The sequence below is a fragment of the Pavona decussata genome, unplaced genomic scaffold (genome assembly GCF_977016875.1).
Source record: "Pavona decussata unplaced genomic scaffold, jaPavDecu1.1 SCAFFOLD_92, whole genome shotgun sequence".
NCBI lineage: Eukaryota > Metazoa > Cnidaria > Anthozoa > Scleractinia > Agariciidae > Pavona > Pavona decussata.
Window position 1 is genome coordinate 1,480,799 of NW_028145509.1, and position 16,636 is coordinate 1,497,434.

The 16,636-nt window shown below is 38.2% G+C and overlaps 2 protein-coding genes and 1 long non-coding RNA gene across 3 annotated transcripts in view; 2 read left to right on the plus strand and 1 right to left on the minus strand.

Annotated features, from left to right (window-relative positions):
- LOC146473783 (uncharacterized) overlaps positions 1-16,636 on the plus strand; it is a 158,870-nt gene that overhangs the window by 35,882 nt on the left and 106,352 nt on the right. The window lies entirely within an intron of this gene.
- On the minus strand, positions 1,013-3,313 carry LOC146473788 (adenosine receptor A2a-like). The gene has a single exon (XM_085117609.1). The coding sequence runs from the start codon at positions 2,528-2,530 to the stop codon at positions 1,559-1,561; it is 972 nt and encodes a 323-aa protein (XP_084973735.1). The 5' UTR covers positions 2,531-3,313; the 3' UTR covers positions 1,013-1,558.
- LOC146473789 (uncharacterized) lies at positions 5,243-8,819 on the plus strand. Its single transcript, XR_014866262.1, has 3 exons — positions 5,243-5,344; positions 5,845-5,947; positions 8,722-8,819. It is a non-coding gene; the product is annotated as an uncharacterized LOC146473789 (long non-coding RNA).

Here is a 16,636-nt window from a genome sequence, read left to right on the forward strand (position 1 = left end):
ACGTTTTAAAGATAATTTGTCCATTAGTTGCTTTAAAAATTAAACGACGTCTTCCGCTAGCTATTTAATCGGGTGGTAAGTTGTTGTGCTTCAAAGTACCAGTACTGCATATTTTCTTTCTTTCATTCTGGGCTTACCGACAGAAAAAAAAAATCGCTCTCTTTTTATCGCAAAACTAGGAATTCTCATGTAATGACATGACAAACTAAGAAATTCAAGCCTCAAAGAACCAAAAGAATATTTCTTGAGGTATTTTTGGGTGGATTACACGAACACATTAAATATTAGAAGATTGAAATCTGTTGTACCCAACGAGAAAGTAATTTAGCGATAATAGTACCGAGGCAATCGACATCGACCACAAAGGCTAACAAAGCCCTGACTGGGCTTAACTTTGCTCTATAATGCAGGGGGATGTTAAGGATGACAAGTGAGCAGGGCAATGATGAGATCCGCAACTGCAAGATTGGCTACGAAGTAGCGGAAGCGCGATCGGAGTCTTTGTTTGGATCAAGCAAGACAGCTAAAACGACAAACATATTACCGACGGAAGCAACGCGCGATAGTCATAATATGGTGAACCGATGCTGACAAATATGACAAATAGGTTGGAGCTGTAACGTTGGCATGTAACAGCGACACAACGATGACTATCGAGTCTTTCTGTTTACCTTCACTTTCAAGTTTGCAACAGAGCGATTTGTCAAAAGCCGTTGGCAACACAGTCCGGTCCATCCCTTTTCTCCAGAAAAATGGCCCCAATCTCATCGTACTGCTTCTTTTTCAATTCTAGGTTAGGATTTCCTAATTTTGTTACAGAAAATTCAATACCATCGTGGAATACTTTCTCTTCATTCGTCGCCATTTTGTCAAGTGCTTACGCCTGCGCAGTTAAACTCATGACAAGAATCTTGTCATCCGAAACGCTTTATCCCAGAGTCTCTCGTTTCCCGCTCCGCTGGACAAGGGTAACGAGGGCTTTGGGAACGAGATTGACACGCGCGTGATGCTTTCGCGTTCCTTGGCATAGCAAAGCTCGCATAGTACAAAAACTGTAGTAAGCCACCTTAAAGTAAATTATTTTACTTTGTCTCTCAAATTAGATATTTACAACCAAAAATTTTAGCTCTACACTCCCAACTATGAACTGGAAGATTCATTTCATGAAATAAGCAAGGTATCAAACGTGACACGGCGGGTCTAAATAACATTTCATCACATTTGCTCGATAATTTGCGTGGCAAGGAAGCGATGTCGTGTGTGAAGTTTTTACTGCTCGCTGACGGTCCAAATCACTCTCTTCACTATGCATTCCATCCTGATCATTTCCGACAACCTAAAATCGTTTTTAATGATTTTATATCGGGCAATTGCTAAAAAGGCTTTCACGTTATTTGACAGTAAAGGCATGACCCCAAAAATTTCTGCGACGCATTACTGTGTGTCCTATTTACTTATCTTTAATTACAAAGGCGAACTAGTTAAACTGAGATCTATTAAGCAAGCATGCGATGGTTTTATATCAGTTCTGCTCCACAGTTATTTCTACTGCGCTAGTCTATCCACTTGTGGTATCAGTACTAACTGTAGATAAAGGTAAATTTATTGAAATCGATCGCAGTCGTTTGAGGCATCCATGGCACGTCAGTATGCTCTTAAAAGCCTTCCGGAAGTTCTCTAGTCTCCAAGCATACACAAACGGATTCAATCCTGAATTTGCCATCACCAAAACAAACTGGGTGTCTCTCACCCAGTGAATGAATTCACAATCGCAATTAGTGCAGAAGTTAATTATATAAATACAAATGCACGATGGCAAGTAACAAGCTAAGAATAACAATAACACAATCACAAGCGTCTTTGTAATCTTCTTTTCCCACTTGATCGCTTGCTTCTTCGCCATGTTTTCTTCTGAGCTGTCATGCAGACTGTCCCATTGACTAACCTGGCATCGTAAAAACTTGAAGATTTTCACGTTTGTGAAAATCAGCACGACGAAAGTGATTGCTACAGCAGTGTTGGCGAAGATAAACCGAAATTTGTTGTAGCCGACGGCGAAGTAAATCATGGATAGCGCGATGGAGGCGACCCAAACCACCACAGAGACAAGCAAAGCGCGAAGTGGGTTGAGCTTTGTTCTGTAAATCAATGGGTAAGTGATGGCTACATACCGATCTACCGCCAAGGCTGTAAGACTGAGGAGCGAAGCGGTACAGGATACGAAATAAGTGATATGCACGCCGTCTTCAAACTGCTTGGTTAGCTTGCCAACTCCTTCCAAGATGTGGAATGCTGTAGCCAGAGGAGCGGTGATCAGTCCAACAACAAGGTCCGCAAAACTAAGATTCGCCACCAAATAGTTAAACGGCGATCTGAGATCTTTGTTTGGGTTCAGGAAAACTGCAAGAACCACAAGGAAGTTTCCCACCGACGCAACAATTGTTGTTAGTGCAGTGCACGAGGCCGTGGAAAAAGATAAATATGTCGGAGCTGAAGTGTTATCACAGGAATATTCTCCCAGAAGAGACATTTTGTACTCAGCGAGTTAAAAGTGCTTCGATTGAAACAGTAAGGACGGTTTTGATAACACAGGTAACTGTTGATTTAGCAGCGTTTCAGTATGAGCAACGAGCTGTAATAGTTTCACTTTCAGTTTATTAAAATTTATGTTGACCTGTTGCGCGTGACGAGGGTGGGCAAGGGTCAATAAAGAGAGACGACTGGCCACAAGTGAGATAGAACGGTCTGGAATGATCACGGTCTGAAGGCCGGTTCTCTTATTCCGGGAAAATGTTTTGTAATTAATAGAAGCACTGTAATATAAGGAAAGTAAAGAATGTATTGTACCCACCTTTTTGGGAGTAGTTTTAATGCTGAACTGCTGAAAAAAAAAATCTCTGCATGTTAAAGCATGTCTTCTTTAAAATTCAAAAGTGATACTTAATTGCATTACAATTTAAATTTCTCTGTCAGCTTTATAGTATGTTGTAATATGCCAATTGCAGCTATATGCAATCTATAACAAATTATATTTCGGTTTTCGGTTGTAAAAAGTAAAAACATACAGAAAATGTTAATTTGTAAAGTTTCAGTTTCCGCGTTTCAGGTTTCAATCAGTTCACGAGTTCCCGTGTAGCTGAGCTACATCAAACAGCGTTCGATGTTCAGTTTTGGTCTGTTGTATTTATCATATCAGTTATGCAAGCATCACTTATCGTTCCAGGCCTTTAGGCTGGACTTTGACCGGGTAGGTTTCTTTCTCGTAAAAACAGACCAGGCGGCTACAGTTCGAATCAGATTTGATTTGCCTACCAGGCAGCGGTCTGCATAATGCCACAAATTAGAGTAGGTCTGTCGTAAGCTTGTCGCATGCGACAAAGTCGCTCTTAAGATCAGTTGCTTTCAATATGTTTGGACAACTTACAGTGCAGGAAGCCTCGCGGAATTATGACAAAAAATATTTTCTTCTTGTAGCTTTTTTTTTTTAAAGACAGGCAATGTCACTTTATTTAAGAGAAACGATGTTATGCAGCGTTTTGCGAAAAAAGTTCAGGCATTGGTGGCTAAAAGACAACTCACAGCTTGCGGGTAGACAAGTTAGAGAAGCGTCTCGTCTTGTATGATGCGCGCTTACGTTTCCACGCGCGCACACTTTTCTACGAATGAGCAAAACAACATACGTTTTCAAATTTACAAGAATTAGTGAAGATCTTCATGAAGGCAACTAATTAAAGCAAGTGACACACTCGTTCACCAACCCAAGGCCTGGCCAGTACCTTACGCATGCGCACAGGCATATCACCCGGGCAGTGACAGCCATGGACAGCTGTTTTGGTATTGTTAGGTCTCATCAGCATGGCATAGCCGTCGGGCACCGACAGAAGGCCGTGTATCAGGCACCCTTTACTGCCAAGGCGGGTGTAAAACACCACTTTAAGCGACAGCTCCACAGCACACATGTGGTAGCTGTTGGCTGGGAACCGTACGGCAGTTCTCCCATGGCATGCGCTGGGAAGGTGGATCAGCCTTTACGGCGATCGGTGTGTCAGTAAAATAAACAAGACAATCAATTAAGATCTTCATGACCGAAATTTAAAACGTAACTGTGAGTCGAGCACACGGCGCTTTCTCGTTTTAGGAGATGACTTGCTAGGACCAAGGGGATAATTGCCTTTTTGGCGGTTCAGTCAGCTAAATTAAGGCATTTGAACTTGTTTTCCATACTTATATTGACGAAGAAATTAGTCTAAAGTCGCGCTTTGATGACATTTAATCGTTTACCATCCGACAACGAAATGTCATACATGGGTATAGATGCGTTTTGAAAAACATCTCCGTACAATTTTTCCAACATCCTTGAAATATTTATTTCCTCATTTTTATAACATAGAGGGCAAAATTACTAAATGATGATTGGTCGAGACAGAGAGCATTTTTTCTTAATTTTCCTTTCAACGAGGACAAAATTATTCACTCCTGATTGGTTGAGAGGCGAAAATACGTCAATGCTCCTGATTGGCTGAGCACGCCATTTCAACATTTTGTTTGTTATTTTGCGCTGCGACAACAACGACTTCTTTCACGTTTTTTGCCAAAAATACTTGGAAATCAAGTGCTACAGCCACAAAGGAAATTCCTAAAGATGCATGAACTTTCGTTTCTTACAAGAAACGGCAAAAGACTACAGTATTTGTGTCAAAAGCTAAAAACTTGATCGGATTTGTTTGGTTGAAAAACTGAAATCATTCATGGCCGCGACCAAGTGCTTTCACCTCGCTACGGCTTCTTCCAACGAACGATAACCGAACAATAATAACAGTGCCCTTTTGATGGGAGGAAGGATCAGGTCTAATTCAATGGAAGAAATTAATCTGCAAGTTCATTCTTTGGACCCAAGGTTTGCTATTTTTATTGATCTGTAATCGTGTGATTTTCAAGCGGTAGAAGGCTTCACAGTGAAGGTGAATCAAAATGATTGATGTCTAAAAAATGGAAATAAACCCTTAATTCTACTCGGCCTCATGCGATTACGTGCACTAATTTGGAAATCACGGCAACCTTTTTTGCTAATACAATTTAATTTCGTTTTGCATGGGAACTTACCCAGGACGTGCAGTATCTTTTTCTTTGTACGTGCAAACAAGAGCGCGTAAAATATTTTTTTTACGTAATCAACAGCGATTGGCTGCAGTTTCTTATTCATATTCATGACTAATTTTGCAAGCATCTCGCGGATTTCGGAGTCATCCTTTCGGAACATCGGTTGAACTGTTGAGATTAAAAGCGAAAATTTGTGAAATTTGAAAACATTCACAAAGGAAAGAAGTTTGCACAAAGGTAGAAGGTAAGCCCTACTTTGGAAATAATTAACAACACGTGCGCTGCCTTGCTGTTCGCTCGAAGCAGATTATTTGGAAACTTGTATATAAAACAGATATTTTGGCCTCAATCCTGCTCCGTAAAAGACACTTCTACCTTGAATATAATACGATTGTTATGTATCATTGTTATTTCAACATTTGAAATAATGTTGAAACTGTTCTGCTTAGTCAAAATTGTACGCCGTGAACCATGCCGTAAACCATGACGCCATTGATGCACGCAAAATTTGCAAATCGTTAACATACACGGGATAGTAATTTCTAAATGTTATTTGCTAACTTAGATAATAAAATAAAACAGGAAAGGGAAATAGGAACGAACATTGTATCTGCAGCGATAACATTTCGTGAAAGCGGTTCTAAATGCATAGAGCTATCAATCGTTTGTTTAATTTTTAACAATTGCAATTACTCTTGCAACTTAATTGAAATTAAATGTTGATGTAATAATCTGCTATTTCAGAGAAGCTTGGTCAGTAAATTTATGAATTAGTCAAAGTGGAAATGTGACGACGGAATTATATAGAAGGCAGTCTGAAATCACTGAATAAAGACGAAATATTAAGGTGAGAACTTTGAAATGATACAATCAGTTTGTTTACAAACAAATGGTGGGGATTAAAGTACAGAATACTTTGCTGGCTTGACAGTACAGTGGCTGAGTTAATTCGAATTTCAAAAAGCTAGGTCGGAGCTATGATGTAATCAGAAAAATGCTAACAAAGAATAACAAATGGTAGCATGTTTGTAATCCAGCATGATTTAGTTTGGGTCCGCGTGGCGTTGGGGAAAGGAAAGAACACGAAGTCTCTGCATGCAATACATTAATAAAACTGGTAATCTTTTTAATTTCCACTAAACTAAACCTAGCGTTTACATGACATTGTTAACAGAATCAATCAATCAATCAATCAATCAATCAATCAATCAATCAATCAATCAGTAATTACATGAAATATCATAGGTTAAATAATACTTGGGTTGGAGCTCTCAGCAAACTCTTTGGTGCTTTACGAGGAGAGCCCTTAATTAACCTTAGAATTCTGTTCTTTAATGACAAAGTTGCTGGGGTATTGAAGCTTTCGAGATGAATTAGCCCCCTCTGATTCATCTCGAAATTACGAATTCTGATTGGTTCATTGCGCTGTTTGTGTCTGTTGTTATTGGTCAGTGATCACTTTGTTTTGGTTTTAGAACATTCAATTGAAAGCTGCTCTTTTGATTGAATGTTGGGCTGAACAAGTCCTGATTTAAAGGTGATGTTAATATGAACAATTCATATCAATAATGGATGGGTTTCTAAAGTTCCTCTCCTCTTCTCCCCCTCTCCCTCCCCCTCCCCCGTTATCCCCTCCCCTTCCCTTAGGAAGGCCTGATACCCAGGCTAACTGAAACATAGTAATAATGACTAATGGGTTGTGCATCACAAATATGTCATTTTTAATTTACATTAAATTCAATCCAGGATTTTGAAATGGGGGGTGAACTTTTGTAATAATGTAATAGAACCAAAGCCTGGTTGAGGTGTTTGAGGTCTGTGCATCATCATGATTGATTTCCGATGAATAATTAACATTTTCGAATTTTAGGCGAACACAAATGCCAATTATATTATTTTAGATTTGTAAATTCATTTGCGAATTTCTAAACCAGGACGACTAATTTCTTGTCGAAATAGTAAATAGCTTTTGGTGCCTTGTTGCATTCGAATTATTGCAAGAACAATGAGAGTTTACCGTGTGTACATTGATTCCTAAAAACTATGCAATCATAAAAATAATGGGGGTTGACAAGCCTGCGCGACTCTCATGTGCGTGTTTAGCCTAAATAAAAGTTTTGCCCTCACGGGTATAGCCTGCGTAGCAGTCGTTTCCGTTTCCTTCAAGCCAAGCGGGTCAAGCGCGCGAGGGCATTTGGCAAAAAGGAGCAAAAAAGTAGAGGTTCGAGAAAATCTTCTAAAATACTGCAACTTGAAGTAAACAAGTTGCCCGCCGCGATTCTGTTTTCGCTCAGATTTACCAGAAGTTAAAAATGATTGGTTCTCATGTGACATTTGACGTGACAGTGTAGGCCCCAAGGGAGCGAAGCCATTTGGGGGCGTTCGGTAAAATGTCTGCCCCGCCCCTCCCCCCCGCTCCTACTTTTTTTGCTCCTTTTTGCCAAATGCCCTCGCGCGCTTGACCCGCTTGGCTTGAAAGAAACGGAAACGACTGCTACGCAGGCTACCATGTGTTTAACTGTCGCATGTGTTGCCGAATTGATCTTAAAGGTCATTTTGACCTATTGTTGTTTCCATTTAGCGACTGTCGTTCTTATGCCGTTTGTGGCATTTAGTTTAGGCTTGGTAAGGCTCATTTCAGTGCGTCTGGTGACAGTATAGTCTCTCTTTTTTATCGTCGTAAGGATAGGATTTGAACCGTGTAATAACATTATCTTGCACCTTTGGTCAGATTGCCGGGCTCGGCTATTTGCTTTTGTTGCAAGATGTTGTGCTTTTTATCACGGTTATTTGTCTCTGCCATCGTGGATGGAGGAGCAAAAACTGATTAAGAGTTACAAACAGTATCTAGAAATCGAAATCGCACGCCGTCGGAATGGCAGAGAAGACAGATCTGGCCTGGACGACGACAACGCACGTCGCTAAAGGATGTAAACGAGGCGTTTTTGGATTACATGCTGGACAGTGTGTTTGTGGGCTCCAAATGAATAAATTGATTGGTAGAACCAGTCATCGCTTATGCACATTCTCCACCTAAATCAGAGAAATCAGAGAAATCAAATATTATTTCAATATTTGAGGGATAAGAAAAAAGAAAAAAAAAAAAAGAAAGAAGGGAACTCAGAAAAAGGGGGGTGAAAATTCACCCATTTCACCTCTCCTGGATCCGCGCCTGAATGATGCCTACACATTGAAGACATGTTTTTGCATAGGAGCACTAAATCATTAGTCTGCCAGTGTTTTGAAGCATTGACTTGTGTTCTCTAACATGGTAAATGGTGATTGTGATGGGTTTAATAGAGGAGAAGTGGGTTTATTAACATATCCGATCTCAAAAAGGTGCCCTACAAGAGCTTTTACGGCAGACGGCTTAGCTATGTTTTATCGAATACAGTTCAGATGAGAGTCGAATTATTTAACCCGTTTTTGATGTTGATCTCTCAAACAGTTTCTTGTTGTTGATTATGTGGTTATCGGGGTGATTTATTGCGATGTTTGAAGTATTTCTATGGAGGCTGCGACTGAAATCGGAGATCTTCAGTTGGGCCTTCTTTTATTTAGATCTTCATAAATATAAAACATTTGTGACAGATTCATAAAGTTGATTATTTGCATTTTCAGGAGCGCTAATCAGAGGGGAATTGAAAGAGGAAATAAGGGAAAAGAACCTAAGAGAACAAGCTGTTATTGCTGGATAAGAAAGAAACAGTGCGGCAAAGGTGAAAACTGTTCAATAATGTACTTTGAAGTGGGCTTTGTCATAGAGATTTGTTTTACCTTTCTGGGTCTAAAATTTGCTGATATTAAAACTGTTTTCTTTCTGTCGAACAAGAAATGCCCGTAGATCTGATCATGATCACCAACTGGAATAAAAGGCAGTCTACTACTGTTTTATTTTTGTAGAATATTGCAATAAAAATTAAAGCAATGTCGTATAAAATCCAGAGGGGTAAATGAACAGCTCCAGTCAGTGCCAAAATTGTGCAGCGTAATTTGATCCTGTTGTCATATGGGCCGTTTTGGTATGGGCTAGAGGATTTCGGTTAGGTTATACACCTTAATACACAGGGGACAGCAATATATATGGTTTGACTCTCCCACATGGTTTACATAAGATCGCATGGTGAAGAAATTCCGTGAATCAAGACATACAGATAAACAGACAATAAGCTTCTTAATTGAAAAATTTATTTAGACAGACCTGTGTTCACGCCTGAATAGCAAATTCGTTTAATTTTCGCCTCGAGTGAAGCTATATAAGAAGGCGATCGATCCAAGCGAACTGGGAGTCACTAAAGCACAATTTCTCGTTTTTCGAAAATTTCGCCAAAGCTATTTGAAATATGACAAATCGACCAATTTAACATAAAGCATGGTAAAATTCACATTCAAACCTGTGGTATTTTGTAAAGTGGATTCCCAGTGCACACAAGTTCCGAGAACGTCTACAGCTCGTGTGATGATTTGCAGATCTTGTTTCCGATCGCACATGTTTCGCCTTGACACAATCTCGAACAGGCATTTCTCCACTATGAACTCATTGACTTCCTCGTTTTAAGCAGCTGAGTGTTCCTTAGAAGTTGATCTTTTGATTTACAGTATTGAAAACCTGTTTTTTCGGTCCAAGAACCACAAACTGCCGCCATGAAAATTCACGCATGAGAGACGCGCCAGCCATTTTGAATTGAAATACAAGGATCTACGAATAAAGACGACTGAGATCTCGTCAACCTGTCGTGGTGAACTCGACCTAACTTCGGGTAAATTCTGCAATTCCGAATGCTTCCGATTTACGGACAGTTACGTACAACACGGTAGCATAGTGGCTACTGACCTTACCAAAAGGCAGTAGCCACAAAAAAGTATCAGATGATTTTCTCAAAGGGGAAACAAAGCATGGTCACTTTTCGGCAATTGTTCTCAAACGTGATTCTTCAAAAAATTTCGGGAGATTGCAGCAGTTTTTCTGGACTTAGGCTGGAAGTTTTAAAATTATAATATCGCATAGAAGATAACCTTCGATCTCCTTCATACTACATCATCATTTCAACATATGATCAAAGTTGAATTTATCATCGGTTTCGAAGCGAGCACTATTACCATAGCAGCGGTAGCACGTAGCCTCTCATTCAAAACATTGTCGATTATCTCGAAATCTAGTCAGACAAGTTATGACGAAACTTTAGGGATTTAAAGTACTCAATCTAGACAACGTGTAGGCGAAATTAGAAAAAAATATCTGTAAGAGCGTTTTAAAGTGAACAATGAATCAATTTTTAGGGGTTGATGTTGTTTATTCCCGCATTTTTCACTCTGGCAAAATAAAACTTGACACTTTGTCTTTTCTGTTAAAAGGTCGTTCCTCCTAGCAAAACATTCTAAACGATATTGAGCTTCATGGGTGTCTTCGATTTTAAGATATTTATGTTTGAAAATAGTTAAAATAAAGCGCAGGCGAATGAAAAAGTTCCTACTTTACATAAATCGAGATATCTCTAAAATGTCCCCACATATTTTCTGTTAAATAACAAGCTATTAGAGTAAGAATTCTTTTCGATTAATTTACTCAAGTTAAGGCTCAAGATCCGAAACCGGTGTTAGATAAGAAGGCTGAATCTTGGTCAAGTTCCAGTCGGTATTCACTTTCTCCGAACAAGAGTTTTTTTTGTTTGTCCCGGTCTATTTTACTGCTTTTCACGTGCTGTCAATATTAATGATTAGTATATACCACACAGGTGAATAGCACTTTCCGCGCGCGTTGATTGGCTAGCTCGGAGGTGATAAGCCAAGTACTATTCACCTCCGAGCAGCCGAAAAGAAACAAGAAGGCTTCCCGTTTCGCCACGGTTACTTAAAGAGGAAATTGTTTCGATAAAAGAGGCGGCTCTTAAAATAATACATAAATGGTAACAAAGGTTGGTTTAATGGCATTAAATGATAACTCATTCATTCTTTACAACCTCATATTCTAAGGCAAAAAATGAAAATACAATCCCTTGTTTACGAAAACTGCCGAACACTAAAATTACAACGAAAACAATGAAACATCTAATAGTTTTTCAGCATGGTTTCAACAACAAGACGAATTTCACAGAAAAATTGAAGTAGGAAGTAAACAACTGTCTCCAAAAGTTTTACTTGTCTGCAAGAAAGCGAGACGGAACTTTCTTGCAATAAGAAATCGCTTACCGCGTGGCGCGCGAGATTTTAAAATTTCATACCATTTGCGGTATATTGTCAGAAGTAAAATAATTTTTTGGTCCAGTAGTTATTCAGCTTGTGTAGTATGTACTAAAACAATTATTCACCTCAGTGTCGGTGAAAGTGATGGATATTTACCTCGCCGCGAATATCCATCACTATTCACCCCCACTTCGGTGAATAATTGTTAATTACGTGAAGTCGTGCAAAAGGTAAAATTTACAATAAAAGACTTGAGAAACAGGAACAACAGTTTTTTGACTCGAAATCAAACAACTTTTTCTCTTTCTACATTTTCAGAAAAGAAATTTACATTAGCATAGTTGCAACATTCGGTGAATAAAATGAGTTCGTGATCAATTTAACTAAAATTTGAAAGTGGAATATTAATCGAAATTTATACTAAAACATCTAGGTCATTCTCTTTCGATTACTGTGCCTGCTTAAGCGGCACCTTCATAAACTATGACATGAGAAAAATATTGCGCACGTAATTTTTTAATAAATAAATAAATAAATAAATAAATGAATGAATGAATGAATGAATGAATAAATAAATAAATAAATAAATAAATAAATTAATTAATTAATTAATTAATTAATTAATACACCTATTCGGCTAACCCAATGTTGTACCCAATTCAGATCCCCCGGGGTTAAGCTTCTTTGTTTATTGCATTTGCATTCTAATGTGGCATTCACATTTAAATGATATGGAAATACTTAGAACAAAACATTTTACGCCCAGAGGAATTGAATTGGGTACAACATTGCGTTAGTTGCGAATAGGTCTATTAATAGTGATGAAAAAACTTATTTATTTTGAAGTATTATACTTGAGACACAACTAAGGCACCATTAATTTTCATTTCGGGGGGTGGCCAGATTGGTTTGTGGAGAGGGGTGGAGAGGGGTGGGTAAAACATAAGGTTGGCTTAAGGGGGAGAGGGAGGAGGGAGGGAGAGTGGGAATTTGATGGCCCGATGTTTATTGAAAAATTGCCAGAGGTGAAAGAGAAATCCTGTTAATTTAACGAAAGGCTAGGACTACTTTTCTTTCCTTTCCTTTTTCTAATTGGGGAGGGGCGGGGGGGGGGGGGGGGTGTCACCCGAAAACCAAATGTATGTTTCTCCGAGAAAGTGAGGGAAGGATAAGTGGGGGGAGTTGAAAATATATAATTTTACATGGGAAAGGAATTGCACTGGCAATCCTCCTCGGCCCTAAAAAAGAAATGGTTTCTTAACTCTGAGGCGTAAGAAAGGGTGGGTATCCTTCAGCAGCTTAATTTTTATTCTGATAGGCTGAGGTGTACAGTAGCAGTTTTAATATTATAAAATTGATGTGAAGTATACTTTGACAATATTTCATTAATTTCAATTAATTGTGGTTAATTGAAGTGATTTCTTGGCTATCGGTAAATCCAAGATGGAGGATCCAATATCGTGGCTGAAGAAATAAATGACGTAATTTTCGAATTCAGTCATAGATGACCACATGTAGAGGACACAATGAGCTATCTGTTGATCCTAAGACGTGGTTAAACTATCTGGAGGGTTTTCAATGTATCCCCTCTCTTGTATCCCCCGTGGTGGTTGTTTATTTTGAGTGTTTTATTTTTTGTTGGGAGGGGGGACATTTTTCGGACAGGCAGTTTGTGCCGGAAATTTTTGACAAGTCTTCTAGCTACTGCAACCTAGCAAACGTCAATATTAATTAATCTAACAGGAACACTCACCTATGAAAAATCAGTGTCTTGAGTGTAATAGATAATTTTTCCAGACTTAAAAACAGCGAGGAATCGATATTAAGAAGATCAACAGCAGCTTGAAAAATGCACATCACGATTGATGGACTGATATCTACTTAAGGATGTGCCCTATTCCGTTTGGGGTTTTTTACTTACTGAGCCAGGGGAGGGTGGGGGCAGTGCCCCGCATTTGTAACTTCAAAAGCTTCAAAGCTATAATGCTACCTGGAGGTCATATAGTACAGCCATAGCTATTCTCTTTGGAGTCCGCAAAATAGGAGTAAGTGTTACCTGTTATGACGTCATCTTGCATTATTTGATTTTTCCAAGACAGATAAGAAATCGTTAAGGGCGCACTGAATCGTATTGAAATATAAAGGCAACAACGGTACACGACAACTTTTCACCAAAAGATAAGAAATCCAGAATTGGGAAAAATAAACATATGTCAAATTTAGGAAAAGTCACATAGTTTGATGGTCTTTGCTTTGTAATTGAAAAACGTCAGGCTTGGCATAGGGTTAAAGTTCAACAATTAAAGGGGAAGTATCACGAAAGTTTGCTGTCATTTCAAAACCCAAACATGTTTGACTGTCAGCAGAAACAACGAAATAATTGTCAAGTTTGTTAAAAATTATTACCCCAGTGCAATAAAACTGTCGATTAGTGCCTCTGGCCAGAGACAGAGAGGCCTACTCTGGGACATTAAGTCGCCGTAACTTTGGGGGACTTAGGGCGATTTAAGGCGACTCAAGCAAAACACACTGTAAAATTGAAGCGATTTTAGGCAACTTAAGGCGATTGAAGGCGACTTAAGACAGAGTAGGCCGCTTTGGATTGAAATTTGAAAAATATTAGGCTAATGTTTTTCAAGTTCTCGCATTTTTGTTTCCAAAATGCGCTAGAAAAGCTCACAAGTTGTTTCTTTCAAGAATTGAGCTGATTTCGTTCCTCTCGTCATTTTAGAATTATTTGGCAGGTGATTGAAAGTCTTATTTCATCATTTTTAACAAAAGATATCAAAAACCCCATGATACTTCCCTTTTAAGCTGGTATCCAGAAGGGGCCCTGCGTATCGACCATGCAATACTTAGATATAAATACCTAAAAGCTACAAAACATACTTAAACGACAAATAGACCAGTTATTTCTGTACATTCCGTGAACCGGTCAGTTCACCCACGGGCTTTTTATTCAGAAATGTAAGACTGACTTTTTGAAACGCTTTTCGTCACTTAAAACGATTTTTAATCAGGACTAGTTCAGCAGAGCTATAAAAATACGGTTGGAGCGAATCACTGTATGAAATTTGAGTAACTATGATTTAGAAAAAATAAATAAATAAATAAATAAATAAATAAATAACAACAAAAGTAACATGCATACTCTCGTTACTGTTCACCACATGCTAATTGTGTTTAGTTAATGCTTAGTCGGAGAGAATTTGTCTGAGTATCAAAGCCTTTTATTCTTTGTTGATAATTTTCTTTACTCTCATTACCTGCGTGTGTGATTAGATAATGATATTGTGAGGAGAAATTACAAACTGGTCACAATCTGTGCTTAAAGGGTTGACTGGGATAAAGTCATTCTTCCCATACTTCAAAATCCCTTAAATTTGTAAGATATACATTTTTTAGTACTGGAAACTGAAAATGCTCCAAATTTCGCGTATAGCTTGTTTTAACGCCTATTAAAACCTGGTATAATTGACCTATTGAAATTTTGATTAACAAAGATTAAAGCCATGCTCATTTATGGTACTCAAAGCACGATTAGGCTTGTCATTACGTCACGTTGAAATGCTGGCAGAGAGCAATTCTGTGCGCGTAGTTGCTGTGGCCAGCCTTTTTTTCTCTCCCGATGCTTTATTTGTCCGTCTGGTATCTGAAAAAATGAACGAAATTTGTGTAATTAGCACATTCAGTTTGATGAGCGCAGCGTTTTATACGAAATAAGTCGTGCTAGTGTAGAAATTATGCGAAAAGACATTTGAAGACATAATGATTGCAGAAAATGAGTTGGCGAGAACAATTCTTGCAACGTGATGTCGTAGCCTGCGTGCATTTCAACGAGCATTAAATAAAGATCTTATTTAGATAGCATAGGTGATATATAAAATTCTCTGCTAGTCAAGTGTGCTATTCCGATAACCTTGTTATTGCCTTGATGTACCAGGTAATTATTCCAACAAATTAGGAGGTACATGTATGGCATTCACCTTTGAGAATAAATTGAGCATGTGTACAATTTCTGGTTAAGTAAATTAGTTGTACAGTTGTGTTACTTGCCATTAATGCCAAGTTCCTTTTCTTTCACCTCGTCAATCTTCAGCGGTAGCACAAATCCAGGAAAGAAGGAAGCTTATCAAAGAACAAATGAAGGACTGGATATTGGTGAATGCTTTGGACAATTTTGAGGTAAGAAATTCACTTTTATTACCATTAATTAAGTCGTAACTGAGACAAAGTTAAAGTTCTAGCACAAAAGGTTGCTTGGTACACTACGAGTTGAAAATGAAATAACTTGAACTGACTAAACAAAAAAAAATTTGAGTGATAAGTTTCCGCCAAAAACAATGAAATTTTAGATGGTATTTCGCAGATCGTGTATGCCTAGTTTCACATATGTTGCCGAAACATGTAACCAATCGTTAGGGTTTTTTTTTTTCTCAAATAAACCGGGATGTTAGTCAACAGCTTTGTACTGAAAAGCGAGTTCTTGCTTACTGACATGTGCAACAAACTGTTTTACTGGAACAAGGAACTGAACGGATCACACAAAATCAGTCAACGATACAAAATCTCAATGCATTTTCTTTCAAAGGATTCGTTATTTTAGACTTGTCTTCAAGAAGATTAAAATTCGCAGATCTGTCGATCTTTATGATTTCCTTGCAAGTAAACAATTTAAGATTTCACGCTTAGTGCAATTCATTCCGTTGGTGAATTGTTTAGAAAGAACATTAATTTTTTTTAATTTGGATTACTGATAAGATTTTAAACCACTAATGTAAACATAAATCATGTCGTTTGAAATTCGATGTTTACGGCCAACAGAGACGCACGTGCAGATGCAAAAATTCAAGAGAAAAATGTGAATCCTATATCTTTTTTTTAATATAATTTGATAAGGATTTTGGAAATTTGCAGTCCCTTATCTAGTCATAGAAGAGCTCGTATTTTCCACAAGTGTTTGAATTTGTATTTGTCGAAGAATTTTGCTGATCAAATATTTTTTGGAAGACGTGATAGTCTTTTCAAAGAAATTTTGCACAATTTGGCATTTATAGTACCTGGCAATTTTACTAATGCTCGCAGCCTTTCGAAGCTGAAATTCGACCAAAGATTTCACTTCTGAATTCAGTGCTCGTAGCTGGTTGTGTGTCTTGAATTTATTCCACAAAAAAGGATAGTTTCAGCCAGACCGAATTCTCTCTCCATCGATTAATTTTACCCCGACGAATGTCTGGAAATTTTAATCGTGAATTTCTCCGCATTTTTTTAAAGTAATTTAAGCGTCTTCGCCAGAATTGATTGACTTTTATTACAAATTCTGTATTTTTTTTATTTTCGTCCAATAGCACAA